At 39.5% G+C, this 18708-nt stretch overlaps 1 protein-coding gene across 18 annotated transcripts in view; it reads left to right on the forward strand.

Annotated features, from left to right (window-relative positions):
- Positions 1 to 18708, forward strand: part of SVIL (supervillin) — a 201716-nt gene that overhangs the window by 62377 nt on the left and 120631 nt on the right. For 4 of the 18 annotated variants that reach the window (XM_078152041.1, XM_078152043.1, XM_078152040.1 and 1 more), the window contains exon 1: positions 17314 to 17483. In XM_078152041.1, the coding sequence (XP_078008167.1) occupies positions 17456 to 17483 (28 nt within the window). In that variant the 5' untranslated portion in view covers positions 17314 to 17455. Of the gene's footprint in view, positions 1 to 9356; positions 9415 to 15013; positions 15106 to 17312; positions 17484 to 18708 lie in introns of those variants that run through there. The other 14 variants (XM_078152052.1, XM_078152056.1, XM_078152050.1 and 11 more) reach the window with 8 other exon arrangements.

Here is an 18708-nt window from a genome sequence, read left to right on the forward strand (position 1 = left end):
TTGTTACATCTGTTTTCATCACTGTGGACTTTTCTTTGTAGGATCATAGAGTCATTAAGCCTAGCTCCTTAAGGTGAAGAAACTGAGGCTCAGAGAGACTCATTGTATCATGCAACTCATACCTCAGTCAGGATCTCAAACCCAGATCTTCTTGATTCCAAGTCCAGCACTCTGTTATGTCATACTGACTCAACAAAAGGACAATAGGAAACTGCATGTGGGCCAAATGCATGGTCTCCTCTACTAGTGTAGATCATAATTCCTACATCATCTTTCATCTCTGTTTTTCTTATCCCTATTTTGGAGCTGGTGCCCAATATCCTGGGATGCTTTTTCTTATAATATCTAATAAGTTCTGGCGTATGCTCTAATTGGTGTATCTCGGTCTCAAAATATCATGCATACGTGTGTTCTCAATAATGTATGTCATTCTACTCCCACAGAAACCACCATTGGTAGCGTGTTGCATTGGTTTTTGGTTGTTTTTTATTTTTTTTAATTGCCACTTGGTTCCTTTTTACTTCAATTCTTTGGAGGTGGTGGGGGTAACTTTTTCAGGCCTCAGGGTTCTTATGCCTCAAGATAATGTTGTGGACCCAGTCTTCAGGAGGATACTGTACAGGTGCTGTTGGAATGTAATATGTGATTTTTGTCTAGGGAGCGCAAGGTTGGCACAATTCTAAAGGAACTGAACCACACGGATACGGAAATCCTTGATGAAATTAAACCAGAATTGGTAAAGAAGTTGAAGCTAAGTAGAATGAAGGTTGGCAGGCTATGAGGGGAATGAAAGAGCTGCCGCAATGGGATTCATTGGCCTACATTGCTTATGATGGGCAGTAAATAGGCAGGTCAAAAGAAAGATAATGGATCTTATTTACTAGAAGGAGGATGCAGGAGAGAAGGATTGGGAAAAACTCAACAGGCTCTTCCAAAGTAATAGATAATTTGATATTCAGTGGCTTCGTTTCAGAAGTGTACAGAGGGGAAGTATGATTCCCCTTCCCCGCCCAAAAAAAAACTGTTGGAAAATATGATTTAGAATCAAGAAGTAAAGGAGACCAAAGGCTTATATAATGCTCAGCTTGCATTAACTCAGCAAATATTTTTAAACACTTCTTATGTACAGATTCCTTTTTCCAGATGGTATGAGGAATACAAAGAAGTCTAAAACATCAGTTCTGCCCTTCAGGACCTTCCAATCCATGGGAGGTTTTGGACAAAGAAGAGATTGTCAGGAAATGAAGTGATAATAAGGAAGGAGAAAGGATCTAGAAAGTGAGACAGAAGGCAGTAGAGTTGATAGTGTTAAGGAAAGTTTTATGCTGTAGTTTCTTTAATCACTTTGGAGCTTTTTGGTGATCTCTTGGAGGATGAAAAAACACTCCTTCCGCCATATCAGCATTAACTACCATTTATTTGTTGAGGTTTTACCAGCTATGTAACACAGTAGTCTAAATGAAGTTGAGTAGATTTAGAGGATATGAGTCCCTGCTGTCTATTAGTTAGTATATAAGCTTAAAAAGAGGAACACATCATTAGCAGGAGTTATACAAAGACACACCTTAGCTGTATCAGAGGCAATGTGGTCACCTTAATGCAGAGCTGGTTTGGAGCAGACAAGATATGAGGTCCTGTGTAGCAGAGTTATCACTTAATCTCTCAGTTCCCCCAGGCAACTGTCTAAACTGTAAATTAAGGAGCAGCTACTGATCCGCTTTGGTGAAAAGGAGTTACCTACACCAAAGAAATCACAGGTCCAACAAAAAACTATACTGCCCCTCAATTGTGGGACATCGCTATTGCCCCTTGGCCGGCCCATGAGCTGAGCATCCTAACTCCTGAGAGAAAGTGAGGTGAGTCAAAAAGCTAGGTACCAAAGAGAGTGAGGAGCATCCCCTGGACACCTGGCTCCTCCTGGCTGTTTTCTTTCTAATGATGTATCTCTTACCTCCTCTACTCTGCTCAAATCCTTCTAAGCATCCCCCAAGCCACACCCAGCCTCCTCCTTCTAATCTCAGAGGGATGTCATTTACTCCCATGAGTCCCATGCTAGGAAAGCTGCTCTCTAGACCTATCCAAAGCAATTTTAGTACCATTTTCTTTTGCTAATTTTTGTGATTAAAACATTTTTTTAAAAAATGAAACCTTTGAAATGTTTCCTCTGAAGTATTCTGATAAATATTGAAGATCATATAGTTTCTTCAAAATGGAAAATGTTCAGGTTACTTAGTAAACAGTGGCAATGAATTTTGCGTCCCTCATTTGCCATATTAAGCTGGTAGTTGTTTCTTTATTAGAGGGGGAATGTGTAGATATACCAGGTTTGTGGCAACATTTTTTCTCCTAATTTTGAGGGAACTCCAAATCACTCCCTAAAATTCTTTTTTATTTAAATTAAAGGTGTTAAGGTATAAGTAAGTATCAATAGAAGTGTAGGTAGTAGTTCTATAGATCCCTTCTCTGTAAGAGCTCAGATTTCTTTTTCCAATAACATTGTCAAACTGCTTGGAAACTGTCTGTTGCTGTATAGTATAACTTTCTCCAAAAGACTCCTGTGTTTTTTCCTTTGGATAAAGATTCCAAGGCAGGAGATTAAGTGATATAGCCATAGCTTAGAGTCCTCTTGGCAGGAGTTAGGGCTGCCTTTCCGTAATTCCTTGTGACAGTTTTGACCGCATTTAAATCTGCTGCTCACTTTATTTCTTTAGCACAGAGCAACTAAGAGGGTTAAAAGAAAGTAATTCAGGTAAAGTCCCATCACATCAAACTTCAGTGGAATAGCCAAATTTTTTTTTCTCTGTGCTAGAATCTCATCGAAATGCATACTGCTCAGACATGAATGGGAAGCTTACTAATAATTGAAAAGAAACACTGTTTATTCAGGTTGTCATCAGTTCTGCCAAAACACAGTCATTTTCCAGAACAAGAGTACAGGAGTGGGAGTGATGCTGAATTATTTTGTCATATCTCATGATTTTCTGCCAGAATCAACTGCTTTCACCCTAAACATGCCCCTCTACCCAAACCATTAGAAGACAAGAAACATTCCTTATCAGCCCTGACCTTGAAATGAGGTTTCTAACTGAGCCAGTAAGGATCCTTATGGGCCCCATTTTTTTCCAGGCTGACATGTGAAATTAGTAATCATAACCATTATGGGTGCTGCTCACATTATTTGACATCAGAGTGCCTGGAACATAGTAGGCAATCAGAAAGTGCTTGTTGAATTGAATTCAACAAAACAAGGTTGAAGATGTGGACAGCTGCTAATATATACGTAATCACTGAGTTTGCCTCCTTTTCTTAAGCTTATATATTGTCTAATTAGAAAGGACCATATCATTAAACCTATTGATTTTTCATTTGAGAAACTGAAGTCCTCAGATGTGAAGTGAGCTGTCCAAACTAGTGCTCCTTACAACTGGTTAGAAAAGCCGAATTCAGACCCAGGTATCCGCCTCCAAATTCAGGGGCCATTCCACAACTTCATAAGGGTTAGATTTTATTCCATTTAACAAACTTTTATTTTTGCTTCTTTAATGTCTTCCACCACCACTCTGACATCCCCTTCCCACACCGTAATTTCCGCCTTCTCAGTTTTTTCATGATATTTTACCAAGACAGAGTTCTCTCCTTTGCATTTATCACTCTGCTATGTGTCATGATTACCTGTGTCCACCTCTTCCCTCTGCCATCCTTTTCCATTTAAATTGTAAACATCCTGAAAGCAGAGTCTGTGTTTCATCTATATTTGCAGTTTTTGTGCCTAGAATACAGATGTTACTCGGCAAATATTTGTTGAATTTCATCAGATTGGTAACTTGATTATGAAGAGATGGAGGGAGAAGAGTTAAAAATGAACCCGAGATTTCAAATATGGGAGACTGAGGGGATTAGAGTGCCACTGAAAGAAATGGTGATCAGAGAGAGGAGTAGGTTTGGGGAACACATAGTGGTCCTGCTTTGAGATGTATTGTTTTAAGTGTCAGTGGGACATGTATGTGGAGATGACCTATGGATAGGGAGAGACAGCAGACTGGAGAGAGGCTTGCCGACTTGGCCATAACCAGCATGAAAGTGAGAATTGATAGTCTGAGAGTGAACAAATCAGATTCCAAAAGAAAAACGTGGAAAAAATCCAGGAGAGCTTAAACTCTTGGGGAATAGCCATTTTAACAATAGTCGAATGGGAGAATCAGGAAACTGTGGTGTGTATGAGGCTAACAGACAGAGATTGCCTAGAAGGAAGAAGACACTTAACAGTATCAAACATTGCAGTAATATGAAGGAGGATAAAGATTGAGGGAAAAGCTCTTGGACTCAATGATTATGAAATGATTAATTAGTTTTAGAAATAGTCATTTTAATAGGATAGTAGAGATGGAAACCAGATTTTAGATAGGAGAATGGGGAATGAGGAAGTGAAGTTATGGGGTATAGATAACTTTTTCAAGGGTTTAGAAGTAAGAAAGAGAAAGAAATAGGATTAAGTACATCCTCGAGTGTTTATAACCAATTTTACCACACAAATGTTAAGAACTTGGCAGGTCCAATGTTGGGCACTAGAGAGAAAAGTAAAGAAAACAAAGCAATCATCTCTGCCTTGAAGGAACTTACATTTAATTCAGAGGATACAATACACATTCAAATAAGTTGACATGAAGTAAATAAGTAATACAAAATCATTTCAAGAGGAAGAGTACCAATTAATTGGGGGAGTTGGAGAGAATCAGTAAGTGGAGTAAAATGCAAGCTGTGCTTTTGAAGAATCCAGGCATTCTATAATGAGGTGACAAAAGAAGGAATACATACCAGACATGAGAGCTCCATATGCAAAGGTACAGGGGTAGGAAACAGTGTGTCATGCTCAGGAAACAGCTAACTGGTCAATTTGACTATAAAGGAAAGTGTGTGAGGCAGATCAGTATAAAATTGGAAAGGTTGGTAGGAGCCAGATTGGGAAAGGTTTTAAATAGCAAGCCAACCATTCTTATTTTTATCCAAAGCTTTTGAACATTTTTGAATAGAATGATGAAATGGAAGTCAGTCAATCAATCAACAAGCATATAGGTACCTACTGCATGCCAGGCAGTGTAATCACCAGGGATGCAAAGAAAGGCAAAACAATAAAAAACCAAACAACAACAATAAACTTCTCTAAAAGGGAGAGAACATGTAAACAACTATGTGCAAACAAGATATAGCTATATAGATTACACACCCACACCCACACACTCATGCCTGACACATGGTAGGCACTATATAAATGTTGGGAGAGAGAGTAAATTGGAGGTAATCAATAAAGAGTAGACATTAACATTAAGGGGGAATCAGGCAAGGCTCCTTGTAGAAGTGGGAAGTCTAGGCATCTAGAAGGCAGAAATGAGAGAGAGAGAATTCCAGGAAAAAGGGATTAACCACGCATGGGGGTAGAGAGTGGGAGAGTGGAAGAGTGGAGGTTGGGGAGAAAATTACTGGAGTTGGAGCCTGGGAACGATGGATGAGAGTAAATCTGAGAATGCCTATGAAAGGATTAGCTTTTTAGAGAGCAGAGAGATGCCTCTTTTCCTATGACCAGAGGTAAGGTGAGAGTAGGTTGTGCTGAGAAGTTCTGAGTGATGGAGGAGGGTAGTTGAGGCTTCCTCATCAATGGCCCCTTCTTACTGAAGTAGGAGGCTGTCTTGGGCTATAATGTTTACTACATTGAAGGATAAGGGTTTGGAATAGCCCACTAGGAGGAAATGAGATAGAAAGACCAAGAGAGTAGAGGCGAAGGAATGCACAGTTGAAATGAAGAGCTAGCTGACAGTATTGCCTCAGATGAATAGCAATGAAAGACTTACAAAATCCCATTTAAGACATGCTGCACATTAAGGATAATAACAACAACTAGCACTTATTTAACACTTTAAGATTAGCCACATGCTTTACGAATATCTCATTTTATCCTCTTAACTCCGGTATAGGTAGGTATTAATAATAGGTAGGTGCTATTATTTTGAGGAAACTGAGGCAAACAGAGGTTAAGTGACTTGCCCAGGGTCACAGAGCTAGTAAGTGCCTGAGGCTGGATGTGAACTCCAGTCTTCTGGACTCCAAGTTTAATGCTGAATTCACTGCCCCACCTTAGCTGCCTTGTGCTGAGGTCATAAGCCTTAAAATTAAATTGGGTAGAATCAATTCCTACAGCATAACTGCTCAGCGTCTAAACATGGATAGTAGCAGAGGGATCCAGTAAAAAGTGGACTGGCATCAGACTCGGGGAAACTGAGACTAGAGCTCTAGCTCTGCCAGGGCGGGATGACCATGGGTAGGGCGTTTTAGTCTCTCTTTCCCTCAGCATCTTCATCTGCAAAATCTCAGTGTTTTTCCTGGATGCTCTCAGAGGCCCTTCCAGCTCTTAGCATCTGTGATTCTATTAATGGTCTTCACCTTCTCGGTGCGGTAGAGTAGTGTTGCTATATTTGTTCTTTAAATGAACTGGAGCTCAAAACAAATGGGGCAGTTCGAAGGACAAGTGTAACAGGAAACTTACTGAACACTGTCTGTCGCAGATTAATATTTTGGGGGCTTATGCTTGTAGGTCTTTTCTTTTCCTCACAATTTCACTCATATGTTGCCCATAAATCTTGAGTTTTCAGTGTTCTTCTTGGCTGTCTATTAGGTGAAATGCTTCATTTGCTGATATTAGTTAAGAGCCTGGGAATGGTCTTACTTCTGCTTCTCCCCCATTCTCCTGGCAGTCTTTGTGATTTTGGGGGAGAGAGCCCAGGGATTGCTTTTCAGTGCCTGCGAAGATGGCTAGCCTTCGGTTGCTCACTGCATCATCCACTTGTGTTGTCATTTGGCCTCCGCTTTGAAGTGGTAATATTACAAATCTCCCAATCACTCTTATCCAGTCTGGTTTAGTATTCATGCGCCTAATTTCTCCTTGTAATCTGATTACTGGTTTGAGCTGTTGCAGCCTGCAGTCCTCTGCTGTGCATTTACCGTACTCCCCAGGACGCGAGTGCCTGACAGCACTGGTCCTGGGCTATGAAAAATCTCTACACGATTTTGCTTCGACGGGCCTAGGGCTGTGGCTGGTTAAGAATTAGCTGCTCGAGGAATTTCTGTTAGACGAATCCTTTGTTTGTGCAACCATGTTCAGAAACCCTTGGATTTCCAGCTTTGTGGAAGCTCTTGAATACTCTGAGGAGCAAGGTAAGCGGCAAGAGGTTCTCCAGAAAGCCGTTACTCATTTCTTTCACTAATTGCCTGAATTCTCTGTTGCTGCAGCTCTTAGGAGGGCACTTTCTCCTAGAAATGCTAGTTATTAGTTATCCAGTAAGCTATGTAGCCTTATATTTCTCACAGAGGATACTTGAAAAAAAATCCAAGTTCTTTAATTAGTTTATTTTAGAAAAGCATTAAATTTAAAGCTTGGTTTGGGGGGTGGGGGGGGATGAGTATTTTAGGATTTCTCTTTCCTGATCAACAATTAGAAGTATTTCTACCACCTAAAAGCTTTCAGCAAGGACAGTTGCAGACCCCTGAATAATTAAACTTCTGATCAAGTTGAGAATCAGTTGGGTAGTGGATGATTTTGTCAACCCAGTGTTCTTTACTAAATTCTCTCCAATGTCTGAGCTGTTTGTTTTGATTAAATCATCCCATGAGACAGTTTGGAGCACGGGTTTGCATTTTCAGTGGCTTCTTTTTCAGTTTACGGGAGAGTATATGGTTTCAATTTAATTACTGAAATATACCAAATACTCAGTTCACTGCCTGAACAAAAGATGAAATGTGTAGATTCTCTTGAAATCACTTGACTTTCAGACATCACTTATCAAAAATGGCCCTCAGCAGAACTTCAGCATTTGGAAGTGACAGGGATCTGTCTGGTTCCTTTGGTACATTTATACTGTACTTGGTAACATTTTGTGCTGAGAGTCTCAGTTGATTTGTACAGGGCACAGACAAAACAGCTAAAAAACAATCCCAAGCCAGCCACAGCCAAAATATTAGTGTCTGTTAGACACAACGCATAAGAAGAGAAGAAAAAAAGCTTAGAACTTTTCATTGAAAATGTTTTTCCAATTTTGTGTCCCTCTTCATTGACAAGTTTACAAACACTAGGCTTAAGTATCTATTTTGATGGGCAATGAAGTATCAACATTCACTTCATCTTGTACCTCTTTCCCCATCAGGCCCCTTGCCCCCAGATCCTAGGTAGAGAGGGCTCATCTCCAGGAAAATAAAGTTTCTATAAGTGGTTTACTTGTGGTTTTCTTGGGGGACAAATGATCACTGTGCCAAAAGCTGTAAAATGGGTTACATACTGTTAGAAGGGTTATAAATTTTGCCCACGCCTGGTTTTTATTAACCAATTCATTCTATGTATGTGTTTCTTCTGTGCAGAATTGTTACCAGCTGCTCTTACATAATATATATCTGGTCTTCAAAACTAAGTAGTTGGTTAATAGGATGAACTTTTACGACTAAGGTTTAGTTTAAAAAAGAAGGGGGGAGCGGGAAACTACAGATGTCTTATTGCAAAAGAAACTGTAGCAGAGATAATAGGAACAGGATTTCTCAGCAGATGAGGGGCTTCAGAGTTCCTGACCCATCTTTACCAAAGTTTGCTTGGTCATTTCTAAGTGTAAGTTGGCATTAGTTTAAAACTACATTAGAGGGGCAGTGGTGGCACAGGGGATAGAGTACCAGCCCTGGAGTCAGGAGGACCTGAGTTCAAATCCAGCCTCAGACACTTGACACTTACCAGCTATGTGACCCTGGGCAAGTCACTTAAATCCGAGTTCCTCTCCAAAAAAAAAAAAAAAAGGCTATGTTAGACCGTTGTCCTTATTGCTCCATTTTCTTCCCTTTAAATAGAGAGGTTAGACTAAAATTTCTGCAAGGACTTGACTAACTTGTCATTGTATTGGTGGGAAATGCTGACTGATTCCAGAACAAAATCACAGTAATATTAAATGTTTGGATAAAATTGACTTCTGGAAAAGCCCTCATCTTCTATCTATGACTCACAAGAGTGTTCTTATTTTGACCCTGTTTGAAAGGCTTGGTGAGGGGTGGTCTTTTTGTTTACAGGAATAGTGCTGTTAATCTTCAGTTTCTTAATCTATGAAATGAGGATGATAATACCTTTGATGCCTAGAAAGTGCTTTGTAGACTGGAAGCTGTGTCAGTACGACTTTTTATTACTTTTCTGGTCCCCACAGAAACAGCTTCTTTCGACAGTGAATAGTTTGACATGTTTGGATGAGGTTTTGATTGTTGTTCCACAATGCAGTGACAAAACCAGCTTCCTATTCTGTTGTCATTTCAACATCATCTTATTTCTTTACCTTTAGATTTCAACAAGAAAAAGCCAAACCTCTTCCGGCTACCACATCAAAGAAGAGTGTCAAGGTAAAATCACCAGAGTGCTTTAAGGAAACTTAACTTGTTTAATTTGAAGCTTCATAGAAGCCTTTGAAATGTAGGAGACAAAGCTTGGACAGTATGAGAGTTGAGAATGGCGTGGTGCTCTCTGGCTTAAGAGAGAGCTACTTCTTCTTTCTGTGCTCCAGGGTCCCTTATCTGCAAAACTGGGAGTAGACCATGCCATTCCAGAGGAATTTGAAATCTCCACTCAGGGCCTTGGAGTTCTTAAAATTCTAATTGCTGCTTTAAGATGGTGTTTTTAAATGATGTTCCTGCCAAGAAAGATAGCTGAGCCAGGAAATGCTTCCCTTTGGGGTGTTCCCTTCCTTGGTTGTTGAGTCTAGGGGATAGGTCTGGTCTGCCTCAGAGCTGTTGGCTTCAAGTGGGAGAATCAGTCATTCCACCATATAGTTAGCCACATAGCACAAGAGAGAACGATCATAGTGCAGCTCCATCCCAAGGTGGACACAAAGCTAAAGTATTAACAGGTTAAAGTAAAACAAAACAGCATGGATGGTGACCGTAAGTAGATTTCTGTTGGCTCCTCTGTTTGAGGATATTGCTGACAAAGTTCTCTTCCCTGTTTCTCAACTAAGCATGAATTGAGACAAAGCCACATGAGTGTTTGTCCATAATTCTATACTGTGAGCTTGGCCAGCATAGAAACAAGGGGCCTAACACTCATTGCCACAGGGCTAAGTGCAGTTCTAATTGTGACGGAAGCAGAGTGAAAGCGCTGTTTATGTTGTAAGGATCAGGGATTTCTGCCCACGTCCACTCTCTCAGTACAAAAGAAGCCAGACCAAAACGAAACAGCGTGGCAGAACTACTGCAGGTTATACAGCTCAGCTGCATCTTAAGCAACTTCCCTTTCCTGCTCTGTAGGGAACATTTTCTAAAGTTCTGCAGTAAGATGGCACAATTTAGTCCATTGGGTTCTCTTGTGGTTTACCAGGTCATTGAACCTGAACCAGAACCAAATCTTTGGAGAAACCAAGATAATTCTAGGAGACCTGACTTGTGATAGCCTACCAAAAATGGGGATAGTGAGAGGGAAAAGAGGGAAGATTGTGTAACCATGCTTTGCAAAAGCAAATCATTTTCCACAAGAGAGAAAGGAATGAGAGGAGGAGAGCAAAGGCTTTGAGGAAGAAAAGGGCAAGTTACTTCAAAATATATGAATTTATCTGGATGTGATAAGATTACCGCTTCCTTTTTTTGGTATTGCGTGTAAAATGGGCTTGGAGAAATAGTCATTTGCACCCCAAGGACAAAGTTGACTATAAAATGTATTTCACTTTTACGTAGAGAAGGTAAAAAAGGAAGGTAATGTAAATTAATCTCCCTAGTCCCCTTCATACACAAGATCCAAGACAAGAGAGATCAGGCTGTAGGCAGCTCAGTGCACTACATGCGTGGTTAATATTTCTTATAATCATAATAATGACCCTAGCCTTCAAATCAGGGTAATAGGGTAATAGCAGAATATTTTTGCTGCTGGCACTTGAATCAAATTGCCCCCTGTTGCTTTTGCTGAGCATGTAAGTAGGTTAATGGGACATGTATTTTTAAAAAATTCCTCATCACTGAAGCAGATTGGTTACTCAGAAAGAGATAGAAGGGAGAGATGCTGAAGAACAAAAGAGTCATACAGAGTTACCAATATTTCAAATGACCTGAGTTATGTGTTGATGATTTCTCCTTCAGTGTTTGGATTTATACTTTGAGAGGGGAATCAACCATTCCCCTTTCTCTTTCACCTTTAATTTTTCTCAAACAACTGCCTCTTTCCCTACTTCATATACAGATGTTTCCTTCACTTGACCTTGCCATGATTGCTTTAAGCTATTATCCTCCTACTCTTCTCTCTGTCCCTGTCTATCTCTCTCCTTCTTTGTCTGTTTCTCTATTATTTGATCAACTAGAAAGAGTCAGCTTTGCTGCCTCTACTTCCTAGCCCCTTGAAGTCAAACTCCTAAACAGTCTTTTAAACTGGGGTCTGAGATCTCTTTGTTGCTAAATATGTTGGCCTTTTCACCCACGTTGACTTTTCTACAGCTTTTAATGCTATTCATTTCTCTTAGACAATCTCCTTTCCTTTGGCTTCTGAGAAATCATTCACTCCTGCATATTCAACCACTCTCCAGTCTCCTGTGCTGGATCATCTGTTTTCTAGTCCTCAGACTATTTTCTAGTCCCCCCATGTAGACCCCTTTCCTCAGCCCCCTTATCTCTCTCTGTCCTCTCTTTGTGATCTCATCTATTCCCATGGATATGGGTATTTCATTATTTCTCTGCAAATGATTCTCAAATGGATATATGTGTTTGCATATGCATACTTATAGATGTGTATATATATGTACATAATGCATGCATAGATGTATATATCCAATCCTAATCTCATGAATTCTTGTCCCCTATATCCAGCTGCCTGCTGGACATCTCTGCCTAGATCAGTATCTCAGACTCAAACTTAACATGTCACCTCACCTTAAACTCAGAGGAATTTCAAATCTCCACTCAAGTCCTTGGAGTTCTTCCTCATTTTTTTTTCTCTCTATTGAGAGTCCCATCATCCTCTCAGTCACCTGGGATCATAACTTCAGATTCATACCTGACTCTTTCCTCCACCCACACTCCCCTACCTGCCCCACATTCAATTAGTTGCCAAGTCTTGTTGATTTCTCCTCTACAACATCATTTGTATTTTACTCTTTCCCTCTATTTGTGTAGCCCACACTCTTGTTCAGGTTCTTGTTACTTCTTGCCTGAACTGGAATAATAGCCTCCCAATTGACTCCCACCCTCTATACTCCATCTTCCATACAGCTGCTAAAATCATTTTCCTAAAGCAGGAATTCGACCATGTCACTCTCCTACTCAAGAAACTTCATTGTCTCCCTGCTGGCTCTAAGATGAAGTACGAATTCGTTAGCCTAGAATTAAGTGACTTCCATAACCTAGCTCAAATCTCCACCGCCTCCCTTCACACTTCATACCCAACAGTTTCCAACCAAACTTAAATAATTGTTTTCCTCCTAAGGGAATATGCCATCTCATGCCTCTGCATTTGGATAAAAAGTCCTTCATGCCTGAAATGTACATCATCTTCATTTCTGCCTTTTAAAATCCTTGTCTTCCATTAAGTTCTTGTGCTTCCTTCTCAAGGCATCTATGCATACATTATGTACATATATAGACACATTTATAAGTATTCATATGCAAAAATATCCATTTGAGAACCATTTGTAGAGAAATAATGAAATACCTTCATTGAATTAAAGGCAGGGATAGTTTCATTTCTCTTTCTACAGTTGGAACAGTGACCTACAGTGAAATGTCAGCATGGTGATGGAGTGGACCAGTAAATATTGCTGTGAAAAGATTCAGCAGATTGTCTGATTAGAAGATGAGGTGCTTCTTACCTCCAGTCGTCCTTTAAATTAGTAGAGAGGGAAGGGAGGGGGCAGTCAGGGAAATGCAGACATTCAGTTTTGAAAATGGCTTTTGTGGGTGAGCGGTCAGCACACTAAGATGAATGCACATGCACCATGAAGATGAATGATGGGGGAAGCACAATGTTGGAGAGATGGAAGAATTTCATTTTAATACCAAAAACATTCCCTGACAGGGTCTTATTGTTCCATTGAGTCAGATAGAAAGCGTCTCTCCAGAGACTTTCTGTTGCTTATCTCAACTCTAGGTTCTATATGTGTGATAAATGCAATTATTGCTACAGTGCCCCTGGTCCCACCAATTATACACTTTTCATCACTTTTTCTTTTTCTTTTTTTTTTTTTAAAAAAAACCCTTTTTTCTGTCAGGCATCTAAAAAGAACCTTTGAAAAAGGCTGCTATTGTTTTGCTGCTTTTCTTTTTAATGGCGAGGAGTCAGTGCCAAGTAATCCTCTCTTTTCCCCTTTCAGAAATCTTTGATGCTTCCTCCATAAAGCACGTTAATTAATAATAATTCATCCTCATTGTCAGTAATTAGCTACAATTACATGGCACTTTAAAAAGCATTAGTTATGACCATGAGTTTTACCTTTTCTACAGGCAAGAACTAAGCCTTTAAAAAAAAAAATAAAGATCATGATTTTTGTGTCCTAGCCTGAACAATGTGCTTAGGGAAGAAAAAATGCAGTAGATCAGAAAAAATTCTGTAGATCAAATTGAAATAGAAGTGAAGACAGCTAAACCCTACATAAAGATTTTGCACACTACAGATTGACTTAGAAAACTGCATATTCATATTATCTATGTTTTATTGTATTTTTATTTTGTTAACTATTCCCCAGTTACATTTTAACCTGGCTTGGGCAGCACTTGGGAAGGTCATAGTGGGGCCCTCATGTTTTGATAACTTTGCTATAGATATCTCTTTGCCTAATTATTTTGAAATATGGAGAAGTCCTTTTGATTTACGTTTTGATTGTTATAATATCTTGCTCCAAAGAAATTTTAGAGTACACTCAGACTTCCTTGACCTTTGAGAAGGATTCTGCATCCCGGCTAGATTCATATAAACATATACAAAGAGAATTTTACATGGAAATGTTGTCAGGCTCATATCTTTCCCTTGCCCAAAAATCTGGTATTTCCCTCTTGTCTCTCAGAAAACATGCTTGATATTTAAAGACTGTCACCAAATGACTTCCCTTTACCTGCCCATATTTATTTCATTTTACACCTCTTTGGGTATCCGCTATTCCATCCAAAACTGGGCCTCTTCCAGTTCCCTGAATTCAATGCTTATCTTCCACCTGTCCTGTATTCCTCAAATGTACCACAGGTTGTAGCAGAAAATTCTATTAAACTTATAGTTGTAAGAGCTGCGATACTGGCTGTGTCTGGGGCTTTGGGTCACTCCCTTCACCTCCCTGGGCCTTAGTTGTAGCAAATGACCTTTGAGGTCCTTTCCATCTCTCGATGTATGATCCTCTGAATACATTTCCTCCTCACCTCCAGTTCACCGTAGGTAAAGCCTTAGCTATTAGTGCTTTCTCCCTCCTCATATTTTCTCTATTTGCTGATATCTTTCAAGGTCATATACCCCTCACCAGCCCATCTCCAGCACAATGTCAGCTCCATGCCGGGATTGCTTTTTGCTTTGTTTTGTTCTTCCAGATCTGGCCCAGTGCCTCCCACACAGTGGATGTTTAGTCAGTGTTTTCTGAATGAAAAGTGAATCTTGTTTTGTGATTAGGTACTATGTAGGATTCTATTTGTCTGTTTTTCTTATCTCTTGTATTCTTATTTTACTATCTTTTCCATCTGGTTATAATGCTAGGCACTAGAAAAGCTGGCCTTATTATCAAAAAGCATTGTTACCAACTAGTCCAACTTACTCGTTTTGTTGATGAGGAAAATGAAGCCCATGAGATTAAGGGACTTGTCCCTGGTTAAACAGCCACGTAGAGGGAGGTCCAGCATTACAACCCGTTTGTTTTCTCAAAATCTTTATCCAGTGCCCCCTTGGGCCTTGCTTTTGTTGATACCCATTACAGACAATTTTTGACATTTTGTCACAGATATCTTGGTTTTCAGAATTTTCTTAGGCTTTGATTAACTGGATAATTTTTAGTTTTCAGAGAGAATTTTCACTTGAAGAAAAGGAACAGCTTGCCAACCGTAGAAGGGATATTGATGCTACTCTTTTAACTGTACTTCCCAAAGGTGAGTTCCCTCTAAATTATTTATCAGTTTCTGATCCATGTGAGTAGCAAGAAAAATGTTAACTCAGATTTACTTTAAAGGAAAATCTCTCAATATTTTTCCCAACATTGAGAAAAAAATGTCATCCACATGGAAATGTAATGATTTCCACACCCATCAGCCAACTAATTCTAGTATTGTGTTTAGTCCACTGTAAGGCAATAAATGTTTTATGATCTCTCCACATTTTTTTTAGCTGTTTTAGCTAGGAAAAGACAAAATGGGGTGGGGGATGAACAGCATTCATTAACCAGGATTTTCTCTGCTCAATAAAAGGAAGCCCAGCATTTCTTCCACAAACATCCAACTCTGATGCCTCATAATGATATGGAGGTAACCCTCATTTCTCAAGCTCTGTCAGTTATCACATAGATAAAAGTGTTATGGGCTAAAGTGCTCACAGAATTCTGGCTTCTGAGAATTGAATGGTTTTTGGCTGCAACAATCCATAAAACAGATGAAAATACAAAACTGTTCCCGGTCCAGCGCAACCCCCTTGTACTTCTGCCAGGCCAAGGAGCCCTGTTAGGGTTTTTTTTAACCAACACTAACTTTTGGTCATCATAATGTATAATGTTTGTCCTCACATTCCTGGACTAGCAAAACCCATCTAAGTAGTGATTTTCTTATCAGCAACTAAACCAGAAGCCATAAGGAAGTAGCAGCTCAATGGGAGGATGGCAGCTTGTACATTCTTTACAAAGAAGTGGGGGGTTGGAGGGAAACTTGTTGGAGTAGTTTTTGACTTGCATCTAGAGGCAACAAGAATGTCATTTCATGGAACTCTTTGTCATCTCAACTTGCAGCAATCCCGATATTTATGATCATGACTATCGTAAACAAGGACCATGGTGGCAAGACTCCACTTGTGGGCCAGCATTTGTTATAGGAGGTATCAATACACTCTATGGAGAAACTGACAAGATCATAAATTTAGAGGTGGAAGGGACATTAGAAGACATAGGGTTATCTTCTTGCTCATAGTATTCTCTGATTTGCTCAAGATCACATAGGTAGTAAGTGACGAAGTCAGGTCTCCTGAGATATAGATGAACTCTAATGTCCCTTTCAAATTTGAATCCTATAAACATAGAGCTTGATACTTGGTGGCTTCAAGGTGAGGGTGGGCACAAGGGAAGACAGTAAAAATAATACTGAAAAATATATATTTTAGATCCAGAACGGAAAGAGGTCAAAGGCTTATTGGCTATTCAGAAAGCTCATCTGTATAGGATAAATATTTTCTTAAAGAAGAGATTCAGAAAGCACTGGATTTGGCAAGCACCAAACATCAAAAAGAATGAATTTGACTATATTTTAACAGACAGAAATTGAGTAATTACCAATGTAGTAATCATTTCAGAATCAGACATGAATAGTCATACCATGACTTGATTACAGTAAAGGTCAAGGTCAATACCACATTAGGAGAAAGGAGAAAAGCAAGAAGATACAGCATCTGATTGTAGCAGGCTCCAGCATTACTGGTTATAATAAGCAGTCAAGTCCAAAAAAAAAATGGGGAAATGAACACAAATGTAGCCAGTGACTCTATCACCTTTTTTTAGAGAAATTGAATTAATAAAAAGCAATTGCCTCAGCCGGCAAACACTCAATGTTCTTGCCAAACTGAGTGATGTGGCGACTAAGAGCACAACAGATATCTTTGATAAAAGGTAACCCAAGATTGACACATAAAATAAGGAGCTATCCTCAGGTACTCACAGAGGGTACCCTGGATAGAATTTATATAGAGGAATTGTTGTTTTTGTTGTTGTTGTTTTAATCACTAGGGAAGTTGTTTTTAAAAAAGTTCCTCAATGAATTGCTGTCATTTGAAAGAGATAAGTCTAAGCACAAGTGGATGCAAATACAGATTATAGTATATAGACAGGAAGGCTACTAGCCCATCAGTGTGTACTTCTTGCACTAGTTCTTCAGATAGTTAATAAGCTAGATCCAGAATTGAATAGAAAGAAGAAATTGCTCCACATCACATTTGGAAAATGATGCTGTGCTTTTACTGATCTCTAGATGCACTTTGATGCAAAAGTCCATTTTTTTTTAGCATCACTAATTTTCCAGTGTGATGGTGAATCATGGAGCACCATGATCTCAGAAGATATAAAATGGCAGATGACCAAGAGAGCAAATAGAAACTGGCTTGGTGAAAATAACTGGTCTGCAGGATATTTGCTAAGGATGGTCTGCATGTAAGAAACTATGTAAAGTAAGAAACTTGATCACAAAATGAGAGTGAGGGAGAACAACTGGATGGCCTGGAGCACCACATGTGAAAAGAAGCAGAGAAATGCCTTCGCCTCTTCTCATTCTTTCAGGTAAATTCTCTGAGGAGAAGATAGCGGACACTGAGGCCTTGCTTCCTTTAGTAGTTCAATGTGCTTCTGCTTTTGTTTTTCTTATCATCTCTCTCACTCTATTTGTGCCCAGACTCCCAAATCTAAACTCTAGAATTGTCTGTTATATTATGTGTTGCATGTAAGTTATTTATAACATGCTGCTTATATCCACCGTGTATTTTTCCATGTTGCTGTCAAAGTGATAGAGTTTTTCAGGACTGAAGGATGTGCGACCACTAAGCAATATCCCAAATGGAATGCTGCCTCTTCCCATCTTCAGACCTGCTTTGTTTCAGCTCTGTGGCACTTGTCCAATGTGACACATATTGATGGGCTGATTCCATAAACTATCCAGCTAGCAGTAGGTAATAATCTGGGCTTTCCCAATTTAGATAGTTATCTCTTTTGCATTATTGTGAATTACTAAGGAGACTTTGTAGTAGTTCAGAGCTCCCTGTAGGAGAATGTGGAGAAGAACTTGCTAGTCAAAAATCTTTTAATTGGAACTTTGGTAATTGACCTTCTGTGGCACTCGTGAACACGTCTTGTTCGGTAATTCAGTTGATTTGAATATTCAGTCAGTGATTGAAGAAAGCAGTCTCTATAGTCATCTGCTGTAGTCTTGAATAATTTTGAAATGATAACAGAGATACTGTTTCTAAGGAAAATCTTCAAAGTTGCTTTTTGAGTAAGTCAAATGCTTTCTTGGAAGCAGTAGATGTTGTAGGACCTTATGTATTATCCGAAGGCCTTTCAGCCATTTGAGTGAACATAAAGGTATAGTTGGCTATGGAAAATTACTCATGAGAGCCTACCTTTCCCTTATAATATTTTTAGTATGGAGAATACTTGATAAGTCTTTGATAGCTATCTTCAAATGCTTAGGTCTCTTCTAATTAAGGGGCATTGAGCTTCCTATTCTTCTGAAGGATAGTGTTAAGTGGAAGTGATTGGGATCATTGGGCCAGCTTGGGAAACAGACAACTCTGAACTAGTAGAATTGTCTGAGCAGAGGCAAGGTCAGGCAACATCAGAGATCATTGGATCAAAGGTTTTGAGTTAGATGGGGCATTAGAGGTTATCCTCTCAAATCCTTTCATTTTACAGATGAGTACATTGAGGCCTAGAGAAGTTATGTGACTTGCCCAGGCTGATATATGTGTAAGGGGAAGAGCTGGCATTGAAAACCAGATCCTCTGGATCC

This window comes from Phascolarctos cinereus, unplaced genomic scaffold (assembly GCF_003287225.1).
Source record: "Phascolarctos cinereus isolate Bilbo 61053 unplaced genomic scaffold, phaCin_HiC Scaffold_1;HRSCAF=81, whole genome shotgun sequence".
In the NCBI taxonomy this organism is placed as follows: Eukaryota; Metazoa; Chordata; class Mammalia; order Diprotodontia; family Phascolarctidae; genus Phascolarctos; species Phascolarctos cinereus.